The sequence below is a fragment of the Marasmius oreades genome, chromosome 3 (assembly GCF_018924745.1).
Source record: "Marasmius oreades isolate 03SP1 chromosome 3, whole genome shotgun sequence".
NCBI lineage: Eukaryota > Fungi > Basidiomycota > Agaricomycetes > Agaricales > Marasmiaceae > Marasmius > Marasmius oreades.
Genome location: NC_057325.1, coordinates 4,000,020 through 4,024,928, shown reverse-complemented (window position 1 = coordinate 4,024,928; position 24,909 = coordinate 4,000,020). Strand labels below are relative to the sequence as shown.

The 24,909-nt window shown below is 47.8% G+C and overlaps 12 protein-coding genes across 12 annotated transcripts; 5 read left to right on the top strand and 7 right to left on the bottom strand.

The window, feature by feature from the left end:
- Window positions 1-2: 2 nt before the first annotated feature.
- Window positions 3-1,343, bottom strand: E1B28_006675 (uncharacterized protein; the record flags this gene model as incomplete). The annotated part of the gene is made up of 6 exons (XM_043151367.1): window positions 3-27; window positions 78-545; window positions 604-661; window positions 714-890; window positions 943-964; window positions 1,018-1,343. The coding sequence occupies 5 exons, from the start codon at window positions 1,341-1,343 to the stop codon at window positions 274-276; spliced, it is 855 nt and encodes a 284-aa protein (XP_043012462.1). The 3' UTR covers window positions 3-27; window positions 78-273.
- Window positions 1,344-1,434: 91 nt separating this feature from the next.
- Window positions 1,435-4,372, top strand: E1B28_006674 (uncharacterized protein). Its single transcript, XM_043151366.1, has 5 exons — window positions 1,435-1,512; window positions 1,564-2,077; window positions 2,128-3,400; window positions 3,453-3,625; window positions 3,684-4,372. The coding sequence occupies exons 2-5, from the start codon at window positions 1,697-1,699 to the stop codon at window positions 4,230-4,232; spliced, it is 2,376 nt and encodes a 791-aa protein (XP_043012461.1). The 5' UTR covers window positions 1,435-1,512; window positions 1,564-1,696; the 3' UTR covers window positions 4,233-4,372.
- Window positions 4,373-4,903: 531 nt separating this feature from the next.
- E1B28_006673 (uncharacterized protein) lies at window positions 4,904-6,775 on the bottom strand (the record flags this gene model as incomplete). Its single annotated transcript, XM_043151365.1, has 9 exons — window positions 4,904-5,332; window positions 5,412-5,474; window positions 5,541-5,676; window positions 5,752-5,919; window positions 5,975-6,089; window positions 6,144-6,308; window positions 6,377-6,432; window positions 6,490-6,556; window positions 6,616-6,775. The coding sequence occupies 9 exons, from the start codon at window positions 6,773-6,775 to the stop codon at window positions 4,904-4,906; spliced, it is 1,359 nt and encodes a 452-aa protein (XP_043012460.1).
- Window positions 6,776-7,663: 888 nt separating this feature from the next.
- On the top strand, window positions 7,664-9,676 carry E1B28_006672 (uncharacterized protein; the record flags this gene model as incomplete). Its single annotated transcript, XM_043151364.1, has 9 exons — window positions 7,664-8,168; window positions 8,221-8,365; window positions 8,413-8,579; window positions 8,637-8,752; window positions 8,804-8,914; window positions 8,966-9,146; window positions 9,204-9,307; window positions 9,363-9,495; window positions 9,549-9,676. 9 exons carry the CDS (start codon window positions 7,664-7,666, stop codon window positions 9,674-9,676), a joined length of 1,590 nt encoding a protein of 529 aa, XP_043012459.1.
- Window positions 9,677-9,760: 84 nt separating this feature from the next.
- Window positions 9,761-10,336, top strand: E1B28_006671 (uncharacterized protein; the record flags this gene model as incomplete). The annotated part of the gene is made up of 4 exons (XM_043151363.1): window positions 9,761-9,837; window positions 9,913-10,046; window positions 10,102-10,143; window positions 10,209-10,336. The coding sequence occupies 4 exons, from the start codon at window positions 9,761-9,763 to the stop codon at window positions 10,334-10,336; spliced, it is 381 nt and encodes a 126-aa protein (XP_043012458.1).
- Window positions 10,337-10,794: 458 nt separating this feature from the next.
- Window positions 10,795-13,054, bottom strand: E1B28_006670 (uncharacterized protein; the record flags this gene model as incomplete). The annotated part of the gene is made up of 13 exons (XM_043151362.1): window positions 12,657-13,054; window positions 12,430-12,593; window positions 12,244-12,378; window positions 12,095-12,185; window positions 11,968-12,033; window positions 11,898-11,915; window positions 11,811-11,831; window positions 11,694-11,752; window positions 11,543-11,590; window positions 11,289-11,474; window positions 11,139-11,228; window positions 10,989-11,070; window positions 10,795-10,928 (listed from the first exon to the last, which is right to left on the bottom strand). Exons 1-13 carry the CDS (start codon window positions 13,015-13,017, stop codon window positions 10,795-10,797), a joined length of 1,455 nt encoding a protein of 484 aa, XP_043012457.1. The 5' UTR covers window positions 13,018-13,054.
- Window positions 13,055-13,757: 703 nt separating this feature from the next.
- Window positions 13,758-15,815, top strand: E1B28_006669 (uncharacterized protein). The gene is made up of 5 exons (XM_043151361.1): window positions 13,758-13,894; window positions 13,953-14,469; window positions 14,532-14,977; window positions 15,028-15,150; window positions 15,211-15,815. Exons 1-5 carry the CDS (start codon window positions 13,832-13,834, stop codon window positions 15,592-15,594), a joined length of 1,533 nt encoding a protein of 510 aa, XP_043012456.1. The 5' UTR covers window positions 13,758-13,831; the 3' UTR covers window positions 15,595-15,815.
- Window positions 15,816-17,381: 1,566 nt separating this feature from the next.
- On the top strand, window positions 17,382-19,041 carry E1B28_006668 (uncharacterized protein). Its single transcript, XM_043151360.1, has 2 exons — window positions 17,382-17,722; window positions 17,787-19,041. The coding sequence occupies exons 1-2, from the start codon at window positions 17,490-17,492 to the stop codon at window positions 18,436-18,438; spliced, it is 885 nt and encodes a 294-aa protein (XP_043012455.1). The 5' UTR covers window positions 17,382-17,489; the 3' UTR covers window positions 18,439-19,041.
- Window positions 19,042-19,777: 736 nt separating this feature from the next.
- Window positions 19,778-21,334, bottom strand: E1B28_006667 (uncharacterized protein). The gene is made up of 8 exons (XM_043151359.1): window positions 21,245-21,334; window positions 20,990-21,172; window positions 20,855-20,901; window positions 20,742-20,780; window positions 20,442-20,687; window positions 20,248-20,334; window positions 20,162-20,176; window positions 19,778-20,103 (listed from the first exon to the last, which is right to left on the bottom strand). Exons 2-8 carry the CDS (start codon window positions 21,141-21,143, stop codon window positions 19,831-19,833), a joined length of 861 nt encoding a protein of 286 aa, XP_043012454.1. The 5' UTR covers window positions 21,144-21,172; window positions 21,245-21,334; the 3' UTR covers window positions 19,778-19,830.
- A 157-nt stretch (window positions 21,335-21,491) lies between these two features.
- Window positions 21,492-22,055, bottom strand: E1B28_006666 (uncharacterized protein; the record flags this gene model as incomplete). Its single annotated transcript, XM_043151358.1, has 3 exons — window positions 21,492-21,738; window positions 21,791-21,853; window positions 21,952-22,055. 3 exons carry the CDS (start codon window positions 22,053-22,055, stop codon window positions 21,492-21,494), a joined length of 414 nt encoding a protein of 137 aa, XP_043012453.1.
- A 47-nt stretch (window positions 22,056-22,102) lies between these two features.
- Window positions 22,103-22,920, bottom strand: E1B28_006665 (uncharacterized protein; the record flags this gene model as incomplete). Its single annotated transcript, XM_043151357.1, has 3 exons — window positions 22,103-22,108; window positions 22,161-22,618; window positions 22,677-22,920. 3 exons carry the CDS (start codon window positions 22,918-22,920, stop codon window positions 22,103-22,105), a joined length of 708 nt encoding a protein of 235 aa, XP_043012452.1.
- Window positions 22,921-23,042: 122 nt separating this feature from the next.
- E1B28_006664 (uncharacterized protein) lies at window positions 23,043-24,909 on the bottom strand (the record flags this gene model as incomplete). The annotated part of the gene is made up of 6 exons (XM_043151356.1): window positions 23,043-23,405; window positions 23,474-23,695; window positions 23,763-24,041; window positions 24,097-24,270; window positions 24,339-24,381; window positions 24,434-24,909. 6 exons carry the CDS (start codon window positions 24,907-24,909, stop codon window positions 23,043-23,045), a joined length of 1,557 nt encoding a protein of 518 aa, XP_043012451.1.

The following is a 24,909-nucleotide window of genomic DNA, read 5'->3' as shown; positions in this document are numbered from 1 at the left end:
TTTGGTTCGACCTGCTTCAACGCGGTGCTATTCACTCATCAGATACCTATACACTGCTTGGTGTCATTCATGCTTACAGAAGTATGTCTCGATGGTTCAGTTCGAGCTTCACGCCTAATTGATACGAAAATGGCGGAGATCGAGGCTGAAGTTGCAAAGAGGCTTGAGTTAGTACCGGAGGAATTTGCGGCTGGAGAGGAACCGTTGGGAAGAACTGAGTACTGAGGTTCCAGGGTCGTGGCTGCTCTAGTTTCGTAGGCCATAATGAGACACTCAATTTTTTAAGTCAACTATAATAGCCTCCCCACCCCGCACCAAAGCTGCATTAACCTCTGCTCTACCGTTCCCTGTCAGCATAGCCCCATGAGCTTCGTGGATATGACCAAAGACATGAAGACGAAGACGGTCCAATCGCCCGGAGTCTAGCACGTCCCGTAATACCTTGCAACCCGCACGTATTCCTTTCCTCGTCTTGTCTAAAATCTGATGAGGTGGGGTGTGGGTTAAGAGAATTTCAGTGTCATCCGGTATGCACTTGTATATATCTGAGAACCATCAGCTTCAAGGTAAGAAGGAGAAGTTTATCCCCTAAAGGCTGCTGACCTTCTGCTTCCTTCGAGTTCTTGTACTGAAAAGCTCCGAGGGCATATCTTGGGGCTGCCTTCAAGTATATCGTGATCTACCTCATCTCCATCGTTTATTCAGAAACTCACCGGCGACCCATAGATGATCCATTTTCTGCCTTCCTCGGTCGTAAATTCGAGACGTCCATGTTCTAGATATCGTATTCCCTTTGCCATGACCTCGCCATTCGTAATGAGCTTCCTCGCTTCTTCATATTCTCTCTCCTCTGGGGAATAGCCCTTGCACCAATCTTCATCCAGACATAACTACAACGCTTCATGTTCATAAGCTATTGAACCGACATAGTCGGATGCTTACATCGTGATTCCCACCTATCAATCTGTTTGGCTTAAAAACTCCGGCAGTGGGATGAAATAGTCTGAGCAAACTCACATCTTCACCTGAAATCCCTCTAACGACGCAATCCAATCGACAGTCTGCTTCAATTGCTCGACTTCTCCCCAGCTACTCAAATCTCCGGCATGCAGTAGTACGTCTCCTTTAGGAAATGTGTAGATATTGGAGTGGGTATCAGAGATACACACAAATCTAGTCCAGCCTTTTCCGGGATGAGGAGGTCCGTCGACTTGCAGCGGTGGGAATTCAAAGTCATGTTTGAGGTCTTGGAGGTCAAACAGTTTCTTCGTCTTCAAGAGTGTAGGGTAATGGGTAAAGATGCGAGTCGTGGGGGTCGGTGAACAGTCTTGAGAGGTACTCATAGGTGGAATAATGTTAAAAGGAGCTGTCGTCTATCCATCATGAACGAGTGTCAGAGAAGATAAAAGCAGTGAGCAGTTCTCTCACGGTCCCGCCGCCCCCTATCCCCTCCCCGCCCGCGAGGACATCCTATAGAGTGATTTGAACTTGCAGAAACGCGGGTATAGGAATGTACGTTGAGACTTTATTTGAATGATAGAAGCTGATATGACGTTTCTACAGTAGCCACTATTACGCTTCGACTGACCCACAACTTTGAATCATTTGAGCGGTACATTCGACACAATTTGTACTTGCTTGTACCTTGACCACCGACCACCCTCCAACCATTGCCATCAAGCTCTTCTTCGCTCCAATGCCAATGGTAAGCCAACTCCCAGTACTAACACCTAATGGCCTAGCCTCCAACCAGGAGCCAGTCCCTGGCACACCCACATTATGTCCCGCCACTCTATTGAGTCCACCTTCCGTACCAAAAGCAAAAGCCACCCCTGCCCACATGCGACCGAATAGACATGCTACTTCACCCGTCGTTTTATCTTTTGAAAAACGCAAGGAAGTAGCGTTTTTCACAAATGGACGATACATTGGCGGTCTCCGAGTAGAAGAGTTCCTCAGTACTTTCTTACCCTATCATCATCCCAATGCACGTCACTTGAAGCCCCGAAAGGAACGACTAGATCTCATGCGAAGCGTTGCTTCACAACAGTCAGAAGCCGGCATGTACGAGCCATTCGTGAGTAGCGGTTGTTACTCCTATCGGACTCTACCTCATTATTGCTGCAGGTCCAAGCTCTCGAGAACTGGCCTCCACGGGACCTGGATAGAAAGATAAAGCTGGTGTACAAGGACTGCCATTTAGCGGGTGACCCTAACTGCGGAGGCCTCTCAGTAGACATTCCTGTTGGGACGTACTCGACCCGCCGACTTTGGGAAGACAAATGCTACATACCCTTTTCAGAACAAGAGTCGCATGTGAAGATAAAGTTTTGCGACAGCTCTGATCCTTTCTGTGATCGTCAAATGCGGCAAAGGAATGTCCAGTTGCAAGGAGAAGATGAACAGGAATACGAGGCGGGGATGGACGATGATCAGTGTGTAGGGGGTGACTTGGGTAATGTGGATAACCCCTCACCGCTTCCAGATTGTGGGCCAATGCCAACCGAGGATGAGCCGGAGGATGGGACTGAGGCGGGACAGAAGGGGTCTGTTCAGAGCCGACACCATCTCTTCGAGAACATGACATCGAAGGGTATTTCATGTCGTGGACAGATTGCGTACTATGCTGCAGCACTCCTCACTGTGCAGTATAGGGTTTTCTTCTTCCAGCTGGTAATTTTCGGTCGTTATGCTCGATTCGTCAGATGGGATCGATCTTGTGCGATCGTTTCCGAGCGATTCAGCTACACCGAAGAACCCGAGCACATATTCGACTTCTATCATCGGCTTGCTCAGCTGGACGCTACAAATCGTGGCTATGACCCCTCAATTGCTATGGTCTCGAAAGAAGAAGCCGGTCTTGCCCGAGCTGAATTCAAGAAATTTAGCCCCAATGCTTGGCATGGTCGGTCACAGCTGCCTCACAAGTTGCGCCGTACAATTCAACAACAACCCTTTCGATCTGTCGAGATGCTGGATAGGAGTCGTTATATCATCTGCGTACCAGTCTTTCATCCAGATACCTATACTCCGTTTGGGCGTTGCACACGTCGATCACTCGCATTCAATCCTGACACTGGGTCTGTCCACTTTTACAAGGATTACCAGTCCCAAAATTATGCTGCCACTCTCAAGGAAGCTGAGGTGTATGAGCGTATCAATGATAAGCGTCGAATTGGTGAAGTTCCTCGCGGCCTTTGCACCATGATCTCAGGGGGGGATGTTCCGAATACCAAGACTATCGGACACGAGTACTGGAAAGAGGAATGGGTTTATGGGACTGTAATAGAGCCCATACAGCTTATCACACACCGGATCGTCCTCAAGGAAGTCGGGGCGAGTATCAAAGCCTTCACGAATATCAAGACTCTGTTAACTTGTGCGGCTGATGCCATGGAGGGTGCGTTCTGCTCATGTAGTCTCGTGTGCGACGACTGACAAGTTGGGATTAGCGCATACGTGGCTCGTCCATGAGCTACGTCTCCTACATCGTGATATCTCACCTGGTAATATTCTCATGGAGAGAGAAGCAGATGAATACCATGTCAGAAGAGGATTTCTTATCGACTTCGACCATGCTCTGGATTTAACACGAGTTGATCCACTACACCCTCCGGGTCGTTCAGTGAGTTGCGAATTGCAATAGCATCTTGAGGAAGGATTTATTCATTTCATGATGACAGGGCACCTTCTTGTTTTTCGCCGCCGCTCTATTCTCTGACAGTCAAGTTGTTCAGTCGGAGAAAGATGATCGGGAGTCGCTCTTCCACTCCATTGTTTATCTGGGATTACTACACGCTCAACACTCACTTAGCAATGATCCAGTTACTTTGGAGCAAACACTCCAATGTATGTTTGAGACTGCAGGTTTTTATGCAAAGGCAGGCGCATTTGTCATGCGGGCATACTCAAACATCCGTTGGGCAAACCCTGGCTTGCAAAAGTTTGTCGAGGAGCTGGAACTTGTCTTTGCGTCACGATATTATCATCGTTGGCCTGCAGATCAGGCTAACCTGATTCATTTGGATACACGTAGCTGGATGGATAAGAAAATTCGGGATATCCTTCAGACAATGCCTCCTCCTCCCGAAAGGGAGTTTATCAACAACGACCATTATCCTCCAGCTACAACACCTGCGATGAAGAGGGCACTGTATACATATGAGAACCAGGATACAGAAAATCGGCTGGGGTTTGACGGGCGACTTGACAAGCTGGCAGAAGAAAGATAACTTTGTTACTCCTTCAGACTGTTTACACCGTCTGGGTTCGTTTTGGTCGAATACTGTATATCTTCTCAGGAACTTGCACTATCATACTTTGTACTACCTTATAAACTTGTGCCCCCCATAATGATATTATCGGAGATGCCAAAAATCTTATGTGTTGGTGATATAGTTCGGCGTAGGATCATAGAAAAGAAAAGTATTACCTCGACAGGTCCTCGACAGGAGTCTATTGGGTAGCATGTCCGATCTTTTGACCCTAATTTCGGCTGTTTTTGGTACATACTTTTTGGCTAATTTGGGCGGGTTTTCGGATTGGGTGGGAAATGATACCTCTTTTTGGTACATCACGGACAGGGTCCATGGTATTGACCCCCTCCTTCCTCGACAGGTGCAGTCCTGTGCAGTCGTCTTTCTCTTCTTCTCCCTTCAAGAGCTGAAAAACATGTTAGGCTACCAGTACGTCTTGAACTTCCTCCCGACCTCATTCCCTCGTATTTACATCAGAATGTCAGGCTTCACGGTCCAAGAGTCATACGGGATAGAAAGAGCCAACAGACATCGAGTGATTCCAGAATTCCTCTATGTCACATTTTACGATTTGAGTCCCAAATTCTCGCTTCCATGATCTGGTATCCGAGTCACAGAGCTCCATGACATTTCCACTTCTCGCTCCCTCATAAGCCTATCCCTGCTCCAAATGACACACCAAAAGCCAAGCCTAGCATCCACCTCTTCCCTCGGAGCACCTTCAGGCCTAAAGCGCCGCTACTACTAACCCTCCTCGTCATCCTAGCCTTATCCGCCGCCGAAGTCACCGTAGGCCCGCCAACAAACGGTTGGTTCCAGAGAAAGTGCGGATCAGTAGCATATTCTGGATGCCCATCCTCCAAGAATTTTTTATATTTCCCATCCGAATCGCCAAAAACTGATCCAATCGCAGCAACATACGGGAACATTTCGATGACGGATTCAACTTCGTTTGTTTCCGTTGGGTCGAGGGATAATGCGAAATCCATCGCTTTTTTGAGGGTCCCTCCTTTTAAAGAGGTTCGGTTCCAGACGTTGTATTCAGGGTCGATATATTGGGCTATCCGAGCAAGGCTCTGGGGTGTGAGGGGTGGAAGGGAACCGAGACGCATGTTTAGGGTCTAGGTTTGCCGGTAAGAGATAGAATCAACGCACTATTATCGCTGCAATGTTGTAGGCATGGTAATGGTACGGTCTTGTACGCGCTGCTTCCAGAGGCTGTCATAGGTAATTCAATCCGGGTGAAACTTCAAGCTTCAAGCTCGAAACCTCGAGACTACTGACCTGTTCACCGTTTTCCTCTATTTGGGTCAAGAACTGGCCGTTATAGTAGCGTTCAATGGCATCCTTTGCACCCTCATGGTCGTTAACGATAAGCTTCAATGACGCGAGTTGAACGTGGTAGAATGTCCCGTGGTTACTGCCGCCGTGATAATTGAGCCCCGAAAACAATGTCCACAATAGCTCCGGACCGCGAATGAAACACTCAACTCACTTCAGCGCAGCAGCCTCTTTGAGACCCGCTGGGTCTGTTTCTATCCATGAAGTATAATTCTTGATCCAATCGATCATTCCACTTTCGATCTGGGGCGTCCAGTCGGTAGTGTTGCTCTTCCGAAATATTTCTATCGCTGTTGCTATTCTCACGAAGCCCTTCATGTCCCTGCGGAAGAAGATTTAAGGTTCAGTGTAATAGGACCAGAAAAGTCCTAACGCACAGAACGCCAGTATGCCTACCGACTTGCCCGTCAGGCCCACGCAAAATTTGCGCGTATGTCAATGAGGGGTTCATTCTCGTGTCTTGGTCGAGAAACCATATCTTGAGGAAATGCACTGGCTGTGTGGTTAGCCTGTAACACGTCAATGAGGAGAGGACAGAACACTTACCAGCATTTCTCGAGAAGAGATTCGAGTTGCCACCTGTGATAACGTAGGCAATGGAATTGTATAGCACGGCGTTGGAGAGGTCGTCAATGTTCCCCACATCGTTGATGAGTCGAACGTCAGGATTGAACTCTCCGTCGCGGAGTGTGTATGGGCATGTGGTCCAGACTGAGAAGGGAGGAAAGACGATAATCAACTGCATTCCCTCGGGGAAAAGAGTCGTGATGTAACGGTACCTTGTTCGTCCGGTAGCACTGAGGTGTTCCCGACGTTGCTGCAGTCGGGCCAAGAGCTGCAAACAAGGTCCGGAGGTTCAGTATACGCACAAGAGAAGCGGCAGCAGACATACTAGGGTGACCAACTCAGATAGTCGTGCTTGTCACCAGAAGGTGGTGCAAAGGGTTTGTCCACCACCGCTGGAGGAGAATTTGTATTAGTCTCGGAAAAACCGTCATGGAAAGAGTGAAAGACAAACACCACGGTCCCTTCAAGGAAAACTGTCTGGCCCATTTTACGATCGTGACTTCAGCCTGGTACGTATGGAACGGAAACTCTTTGGCCAGAACAAAATTTGGATCTACGAAGTCGCTGATGTAACTTGTTTGTGCTTCTGTCCGCTGGCAAAGAAACAGCATCGTAGCGAGAAGAGTCAGGTTAAGAGTCGTGTTGAAACATGAGGGGAACATCTTGCGACTGAAGCGTATCAAGGGATAGGCAAGCCAGGAGAAAGACCTCGAAGAAATAAAAAAGAAGCTAGAGAACAAATTTTCGGGATTTAAATCCTTGACTCGACCAAGAAAACAGGAAGCCTATATCCACGGAGAGTGGCGTATTGGAGTCGGATCAAAAGATGCTTCAGGTGGCACGGCCGATTTTGCCTGGGAACGAAATTCAAGCCCGATAAGAGTTTGGGGAATAGAGGAAAGAGAAGGCGAGGCCACGAGAATCCAGGCGAGTTTTTATCAGATTGCTTGAGTGGAAAAAAGAATGGACGGTTCACCTAATTACTCTTCTACGCGCTTGGCAGCGCAATGAGGTCACCCCGTGTTAGAGAGAATGCGATAATAGAAGGTTCAGGAATCGGAAGGATTACGAAGTCCCAAACTTCCAAAAGCCTGGATATTCGGTAGCACGTCGCGGGAGGTTCATTATTAATGAACCCAGCTCCATGCCTACAGGATTCCACATCATCAAACGCGTCCTGGGAAGATTAAACAGCATACGATGGTGATGGTTTAGGAGAGACAGTGCACAGGGATGAGCCATCCAGATTCCAGCATCAGTGGTGCCACGCCCAGTGCGACCGCTTGAGTCTGGGTCGACCGTGAAGTTAATAAGCAATTCGAAACATTTTGAGCTTCTTGATCCTTAGTTTAGAAGGTTGAGCATTGGCATGCCTTGAGCTTGAAGGTTTGCAAGAAGCGTGGGAGTAACGCAAATCAAAACAACGCGTCACTGCCACCACCGACCTTGTTGTTGATGCCAAAGGACAGCCGTCTCGACCTCTCCCGTAAGGCAAGTCAATGCCGAAGCGGTCTCTTGAAGCCCTCGAGGACTACCCAGATACTACGCTCATTAAATCGACACTTAAGGATACCTGGTCCAGGTTTCACGAATGGAATTTGGAAGATTCTCGGAAAACCATAGAATCTCTACGTGCCCCAGTTGCACGTCGACGGAACCATACCCTTCTCGATGATAATTACCCAGCGAATAGCACAACAAAACTCAACGAATCGGCCGAGGACACCGTTTCTGTGTTCCAGTTTGACGAGGAAGGTGCAATAGTCACTGTCTCTCGGACGACCTTCCAGACAGTGAGAGTTCAGGGGTTGCCGGAATCTTTGATAACCCCAGCGTACGAATCGGGCCCTCCAATTTCACGGAATATCATGGTCGGCGATGACCCCAGTACATTACCATTCCTTCCTTTCGCAGACGATGCTGGTTTCAACTGGGCGGATTATGCTGGTCAGCACGACGCGCAATGCGCCTGGCATTACCCGCGGTATATGATCGATCCAGGAGGTGAGGCCGATGCCACTTAGTCACAGTTGTGTTCTGATGCGGGGAACATTAGAGGCTTTCATGGTCGTTCAAACGGTCCGAAAACTTGTCGAGAGACATGGGCTAACTGCAGAAGAAATCGAGAGCGCGGGTGTATTACCTGCGCCCTTGTTAGATTCCAACTGGCGACGGGGAATCTTGTATCAGGATAGTCTTGTGTGCGTTCTTTAGTTTGCTTCGAGGTTATCTCTAAATCCAAGCAAAGCGACTGGTTTCAGAAGTTTGAAAGCGGCATTGCAGAAAGAAACGCTATACTTCTTCCTCGAGCTCTCCTTGCAGTAAATCGCCTCAACGCTGCAACAGATGTCAACCTCGGGCTGAGCCTGTTCTGCAACGGCTTAAATTGCCTCGTCTCGTGTTGCACTACTCATTGTAAGTTCTCCCTTTCTAGCTCACCACTAAATTTTATCTCACAATATTGTTGCACAGTTGACGAATCACCTGCGCCTCTAGCCACCGCACCCACTGTCACCAGCTCACAGATTCTTGACAACACTGTTCAACCATGTGATCGCCAGTGTTTTCTTTTTTATCCGCCATGCTTAGTGAGCCTGTCTACTCCTCCTGAACTATCACCCACTTATTGCTCGATCTAGCCTACCAATTGGACCACAGAAGAGCTCGAAACACTCCAGGTCGTCGTTCGGTTTTCTCCCGACACCTCTCCATGTGACCTGGCCGTTATCTGCAATAAACCATGTTTCGAAGTACGCACAAACGTACTCTAATGCTTTTCCTCCCTCCTCATCCTGTGCAAGTCAGGCATCCAGATGGCGACGAAAGATGATCGACGACAAAGACGTTGGCCAGCGTTTACCGTTGCAACAACAGCGAATTACACGTTCCTCTTCGTTGATATTTCGAGGTCCGTTGACCTTGCGTTCCCCACAACTTCCACTCAATCTTCTATCCAGATGACGATTTCAAGGAGTACACACGGCAAGCCTCGTTAATTGTTTGTCCTGGCCCTCCCTCGTGTCTGATCAAAATCTACAGGAACCCACCTTGCTCTCATGACGGACCTTGTACTGAACAAACCGGATGTGCTTGTTTCCTTAACAATGCTCATTGTGAACACGCTTGTCGTTGTGATCGTTCATGTCAGTGTTATTCTTTTTCTTTCCCGCTGTGAACGATCCCTGAATAGTTGAACAGGTCCACGCAGATGGAAAGGGTGTAAGTGTCACAGGGCAGGACAAGGACGAAACGTCTGCGGGACAATTGCTTGTCCCTGTTTTAAAGTTCGAAGGGAGTGCGATCCGGAATTGTGCAATAGATGCAAGGCGAGGTCAGTTTGATCTTTTGAATATTTTTCCCTTACTGATTAGTATGTCCATATAGAGGTGACATTTACTAGTTTACGAAACTTCAAATCTTGTAAATTAACTCTTCGCTCCCCCAAGACTCCAATTCCACCCGATGCAAGAACGTCTCTATCCAACGAGGCTCGAAGAAGACAGTCGAGGTGAAAGAAGGCGCCTGGGGATTAGGATGTTTCTTACTCGAACCAGTCGCAACGTCCGAGTTCATCATCGGTTTGTGATTTTTGTCCCATGCAACGAAGACTATCTAATTCATGTCAAGAGTACGTTGGCGAACTGATATTCGACTTAACCACCAAGTCACGGGAGTACGTCCTCACCGGCCGTATTTAAGATTTAATTCCGATTTTTGAATCTTGTTTTTCTTCTCTTCTGCGTTTTAGCGATGTATCATCACACCGGAAAAGGAATTATGTCTTCACCCTGGACGAATCTCTATCTATCGATAGTGCATACGCTGGCAACGAAGCTCGGTATATCAACCACGATACCCAACGTGTGAATTGTGCTGCATTTGGTGAGCTTTTGCTCCTTTCGCTCTGCCACACCCTCTTGTTGACTTTCGTTCAAAGTGAAGCTGGTCAATGGTGAACACAGGATTGGAATATATGCGAGTGAGTCAAATCTGCTTCTTTCTCGTTTTTGTTACACAAACTCTCGACCGTTTTCTTATGGGAAGCGCGCCCTCTCGAGGCCGGAACGGAATTGTTCCTTGACTACGGTCCCGAATTTTTCAAGGCCGGTGTAGGTCAAAACTACGAAAATGTGTCACCAGCCAAACTTCAAGACGCTGTTGTTCACCAATAGGTTATTTGGGTGTAAAAAGTGTGCAATAGAGCGTTGAGCGTCGATGGAAACGATTGGTGTATTACCTGTTAGCAGCCCACCGCCCGAATCGGAAGATCTGGAGCAATGGTTTTCGAAAGGGCAAGCAAGCATTTTACATACAGTAATCTCAATCCATAGACAGGCACGGGAATGTCCAAGCTCTGCCTGAGGGTACTGTATTCACCCATAGTGATATAGGGCGGTGAGAGGATACTGCAAATCGTGCTTGTTAGTTTAGGAGGTTGTCGTCACGGTGCTGTTGAGACGCCCAGTCCTGACCGCGATATTTACAATATGTCGTAGTATGTATGTATGAACTGAAGTGGTATTTATTGGTCGAGTGAGCGGCAGCAAAGTTGATTATACAAGGTATCATATATATATATAACCCAATCACGCATAGATGATAGGGAGGTATTCAGAGTTGGGGAAAAAAATCATAGTAAGAGCGGAAGGAACATTAGTAGACTCGCCATCAAAGCGACAGGTAGTTCCAGCCGTACCCTGTCGCCAGCTCCAAAGCGCTTCAACGTGGCTGCAGGTAGAGGTTTCGTTGTATTCCCGGATATATCTAAAAAGGTGGGCGGCGTGTAAGCAGAAGGGAAAAAAACGATTGGGGGAGAGGGCCAACATTCAGAGAACGAAGGTTGATAGAATTCTTTCTCGACGTAAGGTTGCGTCCAATTCAATGCAACGCCAACAGGGACGATGTGCTGTCCAGGATCACAGTCAGTACCAGTACGGCACAGTAACCTGAAACGGAGGCGATAAGGAATATCACCTTAAATGCATCCTTCATAGCCGGGTAGAACTTGATAGCTTCCGACATGGTGAAATTGGAACTCTCGTGAAGTAAAAGGATTCCACCTTCCTGGGAATATATAACAGGAGTTTGTTTAGTACTCTGATGGTGGGGGGGAGGATGACGCACCCGATCGAAAGTCCCATTCTTTGCCGCATGAATGAATTCTTGATAGTTTTCATCGACTGTCGTAGGGGAAGTGGTACTCGAAGGACCAACTTCCCAATCGAATGTGTCCCACTTCCATAAGATGTTGGTGAGTCCAAGTCCGTGAGCGATAGCACGAATACGGTCGTCAGTGTCACCGAATGGCGGCTGAGTATATGTGGAAGACGACTATTGAGACGGAGCGCTTCGGTGAATAGAAATGGAAAACCGCGTACCCTCCAACATGTAGGTGTGACTCCGACAATCGTTTTGATGGCTTGCATCTATGATCGTATTAGAAGCGAGTCACACAAGCTCTTGGATATCCGTACAGCTACAGAAAATGCGAAAACGCTCAGATCTCGAGGTTACTTCGACATTACAGACTGCGAGAGACTTACTGTACCACAGCTCGGCGAAAGCCTCTTCGTTCGACAATGAAGTCACTGAGCACCAAAATTAGTTGAAAACACTTCAGAGCTTGAGGAGAGAGAGTTGACGTACTCTGTCTATGTGACCAAGTGTCTTTGCGAGCAGAGATTGAGTATTGGCTGATAATATAGAAAAGAACTGGCATTGCGGAACACTCACGAACACAAATTTCATGACCTTTTACGTTTCTCAGTCTCAGGGTATTTTCGACAAACAAAAAGCGACATACCGTCGAATAGCGCCCTCTGGGCTTCAAGTGGCCAGCCCAATACATTACTCCCGATGAAGAACATGGCTGAAGGAAAGATAATCCGACTTAACGACGAACACCACCGGTGTATGAAAAGAATACTTACTGGCTTTTTGATTATTCTTTCGCAAATAATCGTAGAACGCATTATTCGAACAATTTGGGCCGTCATCGAAACCATATCCTGTCGTCAAAGGCTGGACATTCGGAACATCTTGAGTACAGATAATACACCGGGTGAAGCGAACCGCTCACTTCGGGAACTGTAGCAATATCTGCGGGAATACCGGGGTGCTTGGGTGTAGTACACTGATGGGAAGTCCACCAACAGTCGGGATCGCTGGTCGAATAAGTTTTCAAGGTACTCGAAAAGTCCCCCGAATCCATTGTCTGAAACGACGTGTAACATCCGGGGGAAAGCATTTGACGGAGAATGTATACCTTCACAGCTACGTCGGCTGGAATTGAATCCTCAATCGCCTTCCATTTAGCTTGACCATCCGTGTCGTTCGCCAGTAACTTCGCAACTTTCCAAATGGGCGGGAAGTTGTATCTGGCTTTGTTGGCTGGGGGGTAGTAGTAGTATTTACATTGTTCCTCAGGCTCTACATGCGAGAAAACTTGATGAAAAACGAAAGAGGGAGAGTAGTATCGAAGAGGTGACTCGCCAGTGATAAGTAAGTTCTGTTTCACATTATACCTTTTGAGTGAACCGATAACTTCCAGAGGTGGTGAAAGAAGAAGGAGCGTAAGGAATGAAGCAAACATGGGGCCCGAAGGAGAGGATGTGCCTGAGTTGGGGCATCCTTGACTTAAAGAGGCCCACGAATGGAATAAGTTTCCTTGGTTTTCTTGGTACCCAAGGTCAAGTCTTTCTATCAGACAGGAGCGTAATGACTGATCGGGAGGGGGGCTATCTGTCTTTATATCTCGCCTTGATGTGGAAACAGAGCCAGACGAATGTATATTGAAGATGTGGACAAAGTCGTCATAAGAAATACGACAGTAGAGGGGATGAGATGAAGTCATCAAGACGGAGGCATCTGGTATTTCTGTTGAGTGCTTTGTGGCGCCTTGAAGATCAATCGAAGCGTTGTGTTGAGAAATAGGAGGATCATCACGGCCCCACAAAGGCGAATCGAGATCGTAACGATTGACCTTGACGAGCAGTCACCAAAGCGTTGAGAACAACACAGTTAATTGTTAGTGAGTATATTCAACTACCCGCTGATGACTGTTGGAGGCAGAGGGTGATGCTAATCCGAGATTCGCAACGATTAGAAACAAAACCATAGAAGCACTGATGATCCCATAATAGCAGTTGAGTTGCGTGCTTGGCCAGCTTTGTTAGCGTGGAGTATACGTCTTGAATCAGAAAGGATTCAAGTTCGGGGGAGTATCGTTGATGCAGTAGGCGGAAATGTCTAAAAGCAACGTTTAGAATACCCGATTGTACCCAGATAACTACTTACCCTCATGGTCGAGCTAGGTCCCCGGTTGAAAGGGGTGGAAAAGAATGATTAAGGGACGGAGAAAAGAAAAGAAATAATTTGAATGCTAGCGCACCTGCTTCTGGAATACTACCCTCAAACATCCTTAACACTCTGTTCTGACACGACCTGTAGCACTGAACTGAGACCCCAACCAACAAATGTTGCTGCATCGTGGCGGACAGTAAACTCTACGCAGGCCGTGAATTTCGAGAAGTAAGCACGAAGTTCAAGTTAATGGAAAGCACTGGTCGGCTTTCTCGGCGCAGTTCACGAGCGTCACGCACGCCGAGCTGCGACGTAGCTTGACCTCAAAGTTCTAACCACCATCGTCCGCGCTGCGGAGGATATTTATGCAGAAATGCATCGAACTTGCCAGACTCCCAAAGACTTCAGGTAAAATCAGATCCCTCCTGGTAAGGGAACCTTAATTCAATTTCTCTCAACTGAAGCTAAATCAACCTCCACAAAAAGTTTCGCCGGCAGACACCAGGGGAACTACCACAAGATCCTTCATTCATCAAAAGGGAGAACATCCTAGACCCCTCCCATCCAGCAGTCGGAATCTCCCGTCGTACCTATCCCAGTTTCAGTTCCGCCGACCTCAACTTGACTGTCTATCCATTCGCATTGTTATCTCAGTACGACGTCCGACGACCATATACGGTTTCAGTTGAATCATGGAAAGAGCGGGTCGAAAGGACGATACAGCATCCGGATTTCGATTCCAAGAATCCGACCCTTCTGCCCGTTCGTGTGCGCAATTGGCATGCGGAACGGAAGCGGTTGCCAATGTCGCTCAGAATCATCGCTACGATGAAGTCTACGAGCAAGAAACGCGTTGTTCGTACGAAAATAACCAACAAGCTCAAAACTGCTATAGAGTTGGTGACCATCAAAGGTGCAGAGGTGAAGAAGGTGGATGGGAAGGAGACTTTGGTGATGAACGCGGAAAAGGCAGAGAAAATGTCGAGGGAAGGCGTTATGCGCGGTACGTGTTAGGAATTTGGTTCGGTTGGTGAGTTGTATGCTGAAAGCCTTTTATGTCGGTAGGATGGACGTATATCTTCTTCCCTCGTCTTGCAATCTATCTTATGCCCTATACGAAACTTGTTCCGCTGGTCGAAAAAGCTCTCTCTGTAGCCTACGTTCAAGCCAGTAGTCTGGAACGAAGCTGGGCTATCAAAGCTTTAGTACAAAAAGGAAGCCCGCCGGATCGAAAAACCACAACCCCCATTCTTAGAACGGGAACAGAGAATGTCTCCATGTTCAATCGGTCGTCAACGTCGTCAGCGTCAACGAGAAGGTCTAGTTGTTTGGAAGCTTCTGTTCCTCTTTCGAAAGATGCAACAACTAGTCCTACACCTTCGCTACGTTCGCCATCACTCGATGTCAAGCCCAGGTCAAATCGACGTCAACCTACGCATGCCCACCTGAGCGAGACTTCCACTCAACCTGCTATGGATCTAGTCAATATATTCGCACGTCGTTCTGAACCGGTCAGTTCACTGTCTAGCTATCACTCAGATCTCTCATCGTCCCACCCCAGCCAACTAGGCAATCCTGGCAATCATACCCAGCAGAGACTGATGGTAATGCGCACAATGAGGAATGGGACCCGGATTCTGCGGATGAAGCTGACTTTGATGTTCTTGACGATGACACTCTTGATGTACGCACAGTATCTTTCCTACACAGGGGCTAATTAACTGACCTCTTACCATTCAACAAGTCCAAATATTCTTCTGCCTTCGCATCTGTTGCATCAGGGATCGTTTTTACACCTCCTACACTACACTCCCCAAAGTCACAAGCAGAAGCCACCCAGTCACCTACACACTCTCCAAGGTCGACGCAACCTCCTCGCACTTCCCGCAACACCCACGAGAAACAGAGCAAGCCTACAACAAACCTTAACCCTCCCACGGAGTTGGCAGCCAAAGACAAAATGTTCAAGTTTGAACCATTTGTGCTTGACGTGCACTCGAAGACGGTAAGAAATAGCCATAATCGGAAAGCCGGGAGATCGTCGTCTGCGCGAATGAAGGTTCGTGGTGAGAACCGGACTTCTCTGTCCTCCACTAATGGGAGCGACGGAGATGATGAAAGGAGTTAGGTATACCGGCCGCTTGCTTATCGTCTATCTATCTACCCTAGTATACCTTATTTTACAGTTGAGTTAGTTGTAAACTTTTTCCAGATTTCGGTACAAGGTCGTAGTCTACCTTGTTTTACTCGGTCGTCAAGTGGCGCAAATGTCGTTGTATTTTCCCGCCCCCGTAGTACTAGTTATGTGCAGGGTGTCGTACTATCCTTTTCCAGTACATTCAAAAGAGGCTAACCTCATTCCAGCAATCGTCAGTTCTGCCTGAAGGAAGGTAAATTATGATGGAGCGGGGCCCGGCGGAGAGTTGCAAGCAGCAACATTCAAAAGGTCACTCTTGTCAGGGAAAATTCCTGCGAATGAAAAAAATCCAAATAACAGGGGGACTCATCGAACCCGGCCGTAAACAGCTTGATTGAAAAAAGGGGCGCCCAGTGGAAGAAGCTCTTCGAGCAAAGATTCAGGATTTATGTTGGACCGCTTGCGGCTCCGAGGTACGATGAATAACTGTAACTTGGACTCTCGAGTGACTCTCAATGAATGAAGGAATTGATAGATATTAGAGACGGTGTCGATCCGCAGCTTGTTTCTTATTGATACGCGGGAGACCCAAACTTTCGTACAGCTCTTCGAGGGGGTCACTGCTGTACATCTCAGCGTGTCCATCAGAAGTTTCTCTACAGAGGTCCAAACAGCTTTTCTTGATCTGTCCATATGGCTCACGATTGCTCGACCAGAAAGTTAGGCGCCTTAGGCGGGGGGCGGGTGCAAAAGTGGGGGACCTTTCAAGCCTCAAGCCTCAAGCTTCAAGAGGTGGTTGAGAGTCCAAAAAAAAAAGTCGGAATTCCGATCGCTAAGGTTTCCTGACGAGATGTGTGCGGGAGTCAGTGGGTGACGATCTTATGCAGTAAAAGCGCGTTTTTTTTGTGGTTGATACCAAGCAAGATATTACTTACATACCGTCGGTTAAGCTTAAAACTGCCAGCTCTAAGGTGTAAGCGCTTGAACCCTCACTTCCAACGTGGGCACCCTTGTTTGTTTTATTTGATCTTCATTCTTCCCCGGTGACAGGCGGGGTGTCCAATGGATCCCCAGCCATCAGAACCCTTTGAGCAGTTTGAATGGCGCGTGGTGAGTCAGTTTGGTTCATCAAGACTGGCAGAGGCGCGCATGCGAGCCGCGCCACAAGGTAATGAGTCGTTTTCTGCCAGAGTAAAAAAAAAAAACAGAGTCCGTAGTCAAGCTTTTTGCGCAAGAAGGAACTAGGTATCCAAGCCCAAGAGATAGCTGAGAACAAGGCAAATGAATGCGCTTTGAACAGAGTACAAGGTCAAATTCGATGCCACGAGTTACGCCCGAATTTTTTCGAGGAAATCATTTTTCTCCCACGTAGAATTCCAATCTCGTTCCCGACTGGTTTGACGTGAGGCGTCCCAATGCACGTATGTTATATTTGACGATCGAGTCAAGAAATTGCAATTGCAACGCCCTTTCAACGTAACCTGGCAAAGCGGCAGTTATTGTTATTTGTGCCATACGAGGCGAATGCTTTGATGACACGTTGTTTAGAACCTGCAATCGAATATCGACGTTCGCTTTTTCATTGGAACTTGAGTCGTGCGGGTTGCTTCATAGAGCAGAACAAGGAGAGCCAAAGAAAGATGAAAAGGCCAGAAAACGAGCGCATGCAAGAGAACACTGAGCAGAGTTGCCTAGTTCCATTTACGTCCATCCCTTTGTAGGCTTCCAAAAGAGGGAATTTTACCGTACGGGCACGTGTCCATCATAATCATGAAATTTGCTGTTCTATATAAGGACGCTGGTTGGAGGGGTCCGTTTATCACACAAAATTTGTTCCTCCTTCGCCCTTAACGACTTCCACACGCGTCTAACCACCTCTTCAAAAAATGATCGCATCTCACCCTACCCCTTTCCCAGCGTACGGTCACCGTGATACAGGAAGACGCGGTTCCTCACATAACATATCTAATTCTGCTGTTCAACTTCCCCGAAAACTTAGTCGGCCTGAATATGAAGAAGTTTCAAAGCGTGCTATCATTGCAGCTTCCCCAGAAATGGCCCGTGGCGACATACCACCACCTGAATACATCCAGCAAGGTCTTTTGGCGCAGACTTCACAGTACGTTGTCTCTTGACTCGCGTTCTGAAATGAAAAACGAGTGCTAAATCCCAACTTTCCATAGATTAATGTCAGGTTTGAGTAGTCTGGCACCATCTCACCTCCCCAGTTCATTACCCTCATCACACCTACCTGCTTTCCTGACCATCCCTCTACGCCCACCAACGAGCTCTACAACTCCCCATTATCCTACACACGCGCTGGCCGTCTCGTCCTCTAATAATCCTGAAGCCCAGGCTCTCATCATTCCGATTCACGCCTTGGTAGTCGCATCCCATTGCGCTCGCTTCCCCGAAATTCGTGCACCCTCATCGCGTCTCCAAGGACACAACCTCCAACTCCCAGTCATCCCCATCACACTCCCTTCACCAGGGGCCTTCACGGTACTCGTAAACTACATGTATTCGCATCGCCTGGATAAAGTTTTAAAAGAACTATTATCCCCCATGCCTTCCGGGTTCATGTCCAACCTCTCACGACGTGACATACGCGATATTTTAGATTCGAGGTCTACGCTTCACGAGCTTTCGAAGTATCTGTGCGAGCATGATCAATATAGTCTTCAGCAGTTAACAGCTCGTACGGTTCGCGTTCGGGATGTGTGGTATGATTTGGTTGCTCTTGGGTTACATGCTCCGGAGTTGTGGGATGCTCTTGATTTGGCTTGGGAGGTTATTCTTGGGGCTCTTAATATCGCTGCGGCCCCTCGTGCATGAATGGGGATTTGTTGAGAATCTCCACACTTCCCCCCCTCCCCCCTGCCCCCCACCCCTCCGGTTCTATATTGCTTTATGCTAACGCTGGCCACCCCGTGCCCCGCCCCAACGCTGGTTCGTTCCCTGTGACGACGGTTACATCCGTCTCTACAACCCATCTTGTATTTTGGCCTCCTATTCGTGGACCTTTTCTATGATTTTCTTCTCCTTCTCCTCTCATGTCCTTACTCTTGCGACTGTTCATAATCTTTCTCTCGCTTTCTTCTCAATTCTTGCACAACCATCCAATAACTTCTCTTGATACCCAATCACCCTCGCCCTGATCATGATCATCTTGTAGCCATTAACACCTCCATGCTATTGTCTTTTTTTTTTTTTTTTCCCCTTTCCTCTTCTGGGTTTTATATATTCTACCCCTCCGCTGTTTGCCTCTTGCCTCGCGGATTGCCTTAATAGTAATAGCTGAAACTCCTCTGTAGCTTTGTTGAATACCCTCCTGTTTTTTTTTTGGGCTGTCTATTGTTGATGATTGCCTCATGCTAGACCGATAAAATGTATCCCTTGTTTCAGATTCTTGACTTTGACGTTGACTATATCTCTGATTGTCCGATTCGGGTTGAATCGTAAAGTCGACGCTTGAGTTCCCTACGGTAACGCTCCTCTGTGTATGACGATCGATCATGAAGTCACCAACGTTACGCACCCCCGAAATAGCCGTGAGATCCGGAATTTAAAGCCGACGATACAGTGCTAATCCTCATTTGTGCCTGTAAACTCCTAAATGTGCACGTGATTCAAACCTTTCGATTGATTAACGAAGATATAGATATAGACAAAAGTGAGAAGAGCCTACAGCTGAAGAATTTCGATACACTCAGGGATAACTACAACCTCCGACTCGAACGTTGCGACAGCGTCGTTACAGATAAAAAACGGTTAGCGCAAGAATAAGAATGCACGGTACTGTACTTAGGCGGGAAATGGACAACCTCACGGCATACGGCAAGGATTCTTTTTTCACGGATCCGAAGTGCGAAAAGACCGGAATCGACCCCTTTGATTGAGGTTTTTGGAGTTCTTCAACGGAGTCGCACGTCGCACATGCAACTGTACATGAGAGGGGGAGTTGGAACTGTGGACTCGACGGACATAGCAATCCAATCGTTTAGCGTAGACTTACGATTGGGTGGCTTGCGAGGTTTAATGTGTTGGAAGGTGAGGAAGGGGTGGCTGTTAGACACAGTGCGGAAAAACCGTCCGGAGGTTCTTCAAGGGAATCGCACGAAACCGAATCCGTCGTTTCCGGGGTGGGACACTGTAAGTTTTGAAAGAGAAGACTCGGACACGATAATGTATTTCCAATCCCATAAGTACATACGTATACACCCTCCATCACTGACCAGGTCGACACTCAAATTCAAACCTAACCCCTTCCTCCCCTTCCAACGCACCAAACTCCATCCCCCCCGCAAGCCACCCAATCGAAAGGCTACCCACGATCTTCCCAGTCGATGCAGCTTGAGCATCAGGTATCTTCACCGTCGGCACCTTCCGTGCTGCTGCTGCTGCGTCAGCCATGAGTTGGACTTGACAGGCTTTTTCCAATGCAATATAGAAGTGAACCGAAGCTTCGATGGTGTTTGTGGCTACTAAAAGGCCGTGGTTCTGGAATTAAAAATTATTTTTTTTCGAGTTTCATAAGAAAAGAAAAGAGTTACTGTACCTGTAGAATAGCAGCCTAGAATTCGCGCCGTCGTCCGTCGTCAAAAAAGAAGAAAATAATAAGTGGGATGATACGAACTAACACACCTTATTCGATCCTAACGCTTTAGCAATAGCCTTCCCCTCTTCTTCATCTTGTACAACTCCTCCGAATTGCGTATAAAGCGCGTAGTCCTATACACAAAATAGAAGAAGAAAAAAAAACAACGTCCCCGCCCCATCGTCAACAACCAGACTCCAAAAAAATATAAAAAGATAATAAAAAAGTCCCAAACACCCACATCATAAAACGCACAAGCATCCAGAGAAACCATATCCAGTCCAACCCCCAACGCCGCAAACACCTTCCCATAAAACGAATGCGAATGCGCTGCACACATCACATCTGGTCTTGCTTCATGGATTCTAGAATGGATCATGAACGCAGCGACGTTCAGGACCTTGTAAGGACCAGATTCGGGGAGAATGGTTCCGGTGGAGTCGACGAGGAGAAGGTCCGACGGTTGGATTAGTTTGAAGTGGAGGCCCTGTAGGGCAGAAGTTAGGATTGGGAGGGATTTATGGTTGGTAAGGATACTTACGAGGGGGTTTACCCAGAAACAGTTGGGGGATATAGGATCCTGGGGAAGAGAAGAAGAGCATGAACGAGCGGGGGGGGGGGGGGGGGTGGATGAATGAATGAAGGGCGACTCACACGAACAGTGATATGCCCAGCGAGTCCTTCATCAAACCCTCGTTTCCCTGGGGGGGGGGGGTCGAAAAAGTCCCATAAGTACCATGAGGAGGCGCAAACGCAAAACCAACCCCCCGAGACCGGGGTCTGGCTCACCAAATATCCTCAACGCCTGTGCGAGTCTAAACTTGAGATACGCCCTTTCCTCCATCTTGTCATCGAACGTCGGAGGTTTAGGCAACGACGCCCGCATTTCATGGAGGATCCTACTGCCTACAGTTGATTGAGATTGAATATCGACGTCCGTCATCTTTCGGGGGGAAGGGGAAAAGTCAAGTGCTAAAAAGTAACTGTTTTAGACTTTATAACGTGTTGATATTGATGTCAAGTATTAGACTTCTCATGACATACCCTGGGATTAAAACCCTTATTGAAAAGAAAAAAAAACGGCGAATCAAAGATTCCGGTATTGAGATTCCCGAAGGGGAACGTGGAAGTGAGGTTACTACCTTTCGACGATAGATGATTATCAAATGAATGATGGAAGTATCTGTAGGATCCACATAGAGCAGGGGGGTGCATCGCTGATCGTTTCGAGATTCTAAACCCTTCGTATAGAAACAGTAGGGTTATTACAACCAATGCAGACATTAAAAAATCAAACCGAATCCTCTCCTTCTGAATCACGGCTCTCCTTCTCCGTCTCTTTTTCCTGCTGACTCTTCCCATGGTCATAGTCTTCCTTGATCCTACCGATTTCCCTGAGAAGTGCCTTCCTCTCATGAACCAAGTCTTCCCATCGATCAATGTCCAACCCCTTGGTCTTGTAAAGAGCCTGTCGTCGAGCTGATACCGAACGGTGCAAGACAGACGAATAGGACACTTCTCGTCCTTGATACAAGAACCTGATAACCAAATCAGTAAAAGAGAAAGCCGGAGGGACGCGAATAACCTCACCATAGATATCCACACACAACACTCGAAAGTCCCGAGAGGTACGTGATCGGTTCCATAACATCCCTTAACCCCATCGCGAAAATTTCAGCTTCAGAGTCCAGACAGGAACAGAAGAACAAAGGGGGAGGGGGGGGGGGTAGATACTAGTATACACCACTTACCATCCATAATCCCAAAACGTCAATCTAGCAACAGCAGCCCAATACACAACCAACATTCCAAACCCTCCAAGAGCCATTCTCCTCGCACCACGTTGAGCTTCCATCTCACATTGCCGTTTAAGACCTTCCATAGTGGATAACTCGGCGTCTATCACGTCTAAACGACGCCTAAGAAATCGGGTACGATCTGCAAACGTGGGTACGCGTACGGGTATGACAGTCTCTTTGCCCTGCGCCCGGTGCGCCGCCTTCGTCCTCGTGGTGGTGGTGGTGGACGACGAATCTCCTTCCTCGGATTCTCGAGTGACACATATCAGGAATTCAGCTGCACTTGCGGCGTCGCGGATGAAATCTCCAATATCGGTAGAATCAGACCATTGGAATTGGGTAGCGTATTGAGGTGAGGTTCCACTGGCAGGACTGCTTTTAAAATTGATTTCGAGAGATTCTGGGTGAGTTTGTCGGGATAATGATGCGAGGATGAGGCGGCTGAGATGAGATAATGGTTGGGAGGGATGGAGGAGAAGTACGGTTGGGACGGAACCGGAACGGCGGGGAGGGTGATTGGTTTCGGCGGAGGTGGAGGTTTTGGTACTCCAGTCGGCTCTTATTTTGTCTATTGGTAGAATCAACTTGAAGAGATGGGAGGAGGTTGGTAAGAGTTTTCCTTTATACATGCTGACTCGTCAATAATGAACCGAAAACTTTGAGACACACAGACACACCTTCACCCTCTTTCAGTTCCTTCATCTCAGCCTCCGTGTTGTCAATGACCCCATTACCGTCGTCGTCCTTCCACTTGGTATCTGAGGAAGCACTGGACAGGAAATTCGAGTGCTCGACCTTTAAAGAGTCTAGTCGGTCTTGCCACACTGCTCTAGTGGTGTGTATATACCTATGCCTTACTTTTATGCCTAGACACGGTGTAAATCTCGAAGGAGAACGGTGTAGGCGGGCGTAGAAAAGCATTGAGAGGGAGAGTCATGGCCGATCCAACATGAAAGAAGTAATACATGGCGTCATGCTATGCACCTCTCTTTCAAACGAGGCACGCTGTCCAACCCACGTTAACTATGATTCTCTGATGTCGTTTACTCTTCTGATTCAACAAAAATTTCAATCCACCTCTTAAACGAATCCACAGCCATCCCCAACTGCTCTTCCGTCATCCACTCCCCTCCCGTAAACCAGTGACAGTTCAACTTTCCATCATACTGCCAAAACATATTCATAAGCATCGGCGCCCTCATCCTCTGCCCGATAATCGTATCAACCACTGTCAGGGGTTGCGTCTTATTCTCCAACGATGGGAGGTACTCATCAAAGATACCCAGTCTTTGCAAGTCTCCGACAGAAGAAGTAACAAGTGCGGGAAAGTTGAGGATGTTGGGGTCATATTCGTGGATTACCACTTGACAGTCTGCTTCTCGGGTTGCGTATCCTTCGAGTGTGTGCTAAAAAAAAACGTTGGGTTGAAAAACACTGAGCCACAGCAGGGGGGTGGATAATTCAAAATACACACGTCGTGATCCTTCCAACTCTTAACAGTAGCATCCACAAGCTCGTTCCAAAACGCGTCCAATAGGTCCTTCGAGTTCACAACAACAGTTGACCTAGTGTCATCGATCGTGAAAAACTTGCGGATCGGATCCATAGAAAGGAACAACGGCATTCCGTCAAATGTCGCTAACGGACCAGGTGTTTCGCTAGATAACCTATTGTACGGTTCAGGGAATTTATGTCTCTATCCAATAAAATCCGTGGGTCAGCCCACACGAACAAAGTCACCCAGCTAACAAGGCAAAACACACATAATTCGCAAAAGTTAACGCAACCTGATACACCTCCGATTCCTTATAGCTCGTCGAGACGACCTTAAATCGTTCAGGACCAGCTTCAGCAGCAGCTTTCAGACACACTTCTGTGTGTGCTAGGATAGAGAGCGCAGTGACAACTCGAGAAATGGTCCGCCCGTGAAGTTTGCTGACCATATGGAGTTTGGACGTGGTCTCGACGGGGAGGGTGATGAGAGCGGATACATCGTGGTTTATCGGTGATGATATTTTGACGGGTGTCCAGGTCCATAGTGTCTTTTTAAGGTACAGGTGAGAGCTCGATATGTACAAAACCTTAAAATTGTCTCACCGACTGGGATAAAGGGAGAGGTGGTTGATCTTCCTTAGGTAGAGCGTTCGCTTTTGCGTTGATAACATTGGAAGTTGGAGGTAGTCGTTTCGTTTCCTCACCCCAGGAAAGTTCCGGGACAGCGGAGCCTTCGAGGATCGGAACGAGCTTCCCCAGAAGTTCGTTTAGAATACCCTAATTGTCGAGGTACGTGCTGTGAGGTCGAACAGAAGAGGAAGAAAAATGGGGGGGGGGTGACTCACGAAAGCACTTCTACTATCGTGACTGCCATGATTGAAGACGATACTAAAAAGGAATCGTAAGAAACCCGGTATTTGTCAGGTTCGGAGCGACTCACCTAAATTGCCACCCATGTTTTATAGGAGAAACGTGCAACTCTCCAATCCAATGATTGCCCGATGGCTTCCACCACCTCTCATTCTTCAGCTTCTTGTGCGCGTCGTACACGTCGTTCACTTCATCGGTGAAAAAGACGGTCTCGTTGGCCCAAGTTTGAAGCTCTCCAGTATCCTTGGGCGTACGATATGTCAAAATGAAGTGACTATCGGGAGCAGGGAGTCTAGATGATTTAACAGCGATAGCTGGTAGAGTGTAACGGAGAGCGATCCATGCGGCCTTGACAACAGGCTCAAGTATCGCCCGGTCATAAGCTGGTTTGATGCTTATCGTGGTGGTCAGGAAGGGGCATCCACCGAGGTTTTCGGACAGCACAGATACGAAGGACTCGAAACCGTGGCATTTGCGTGTCCAGGTGGATGGGTCTGTGGGTGACGGAGAGAAAGTGTAGTCTTGTAATTCGAATTCGTCCGACAT

What these genes read in the sequence shown, in the direction of transcription:
- E1B28_006674 (XM_043151366.1), top strand. Translation starts at nt 1,697, where the DNA reads ATGCCAATGGTAAGCCAACTCCCAGTACTAACACCTAATGGCCTAGCC. An exon ending in CCGGCATGTACGAGCCATTC is followed by an intron (nt 2,078 to 2,127) that starts GTGAGTAGCGGT and finishes TTATTGCTGCAG; the next exon opens with GTCCAAGCTCTCGAGAACTG. An exon ending in TGCGGCTGATGCCATGGAGG is followed by an intron (nt 3,401 to 3,452) that starts GTGCGTTCTGCT and finishes AGTTGGGATTAG; the next exon opens with CGCATACGTGGCTCGTCCAT.
- E1B28_006669 (XM_043151361.1), top strand. Translation starts at nt 13,832, where the DNA reads ATGCAGAAATGCATCGAACTTGCCAGACTCCCAAAGACTTCAGGTAAA. An exon ending in GTAAAATCAGATCCCTCCTG is followed by an intron (nt 13,895 to 13,952) that starts GTAAGGGAACCT and finishes CTCCACAAAAAG; the next exon opens with TTTCGCCGGCAGACACCAGG. An exon ending in TCGCACGTCGTTCTGAACCG is followed by an intron (nt 14,978 to 15,027) that starts GTCAGTTCACTG and finishes GTCCCACCCCAG; the next exon opens with CCAACTAGGCAATCCTGGCA.
- E1B28_006668 (XM_043151360.1), top strand. Translation starts at nt 17,490, where the DNA reads ATGATCGCATCTCACCCTACCCCTTTCCCAGCGTACGGTCACCGTGAT. An exon ending in CTTTTGGCGCAGACTTCACA is followed by an intron (nt 17,723 to 17,786) that starts GTACGTTGTCTC and finishes AACTTTCCATAG; the next exon opens with ATTAATGTCAGGTTTGAGTA.
- E1B28_006667 (XM_043151359.1), bottom strand. Translation starts at nt 21,143, where the DNA reads ATGACGGACGTCGATATTCAATCTCAATCAACTGTAGGCAGTAGGATC. An exon ending in CTGGGCATATCACTGTTCGT is followed by an intron (nt 20,781 to 20,854) that starts GTGAGTCGCCCT and finishes TCTCTTCCCCAG; the next exon opens with GATCCTATATCCCCCAACTG. An exon ending in ATGCTTGTGCGTTTTATGAT is followed by an intron (nt 20,335 to 20,441) that starts GTGGGTGTTTGG and finishes TTTTGTGTATAG; the next exon opens with GACTACGCGCTTTATACGCA.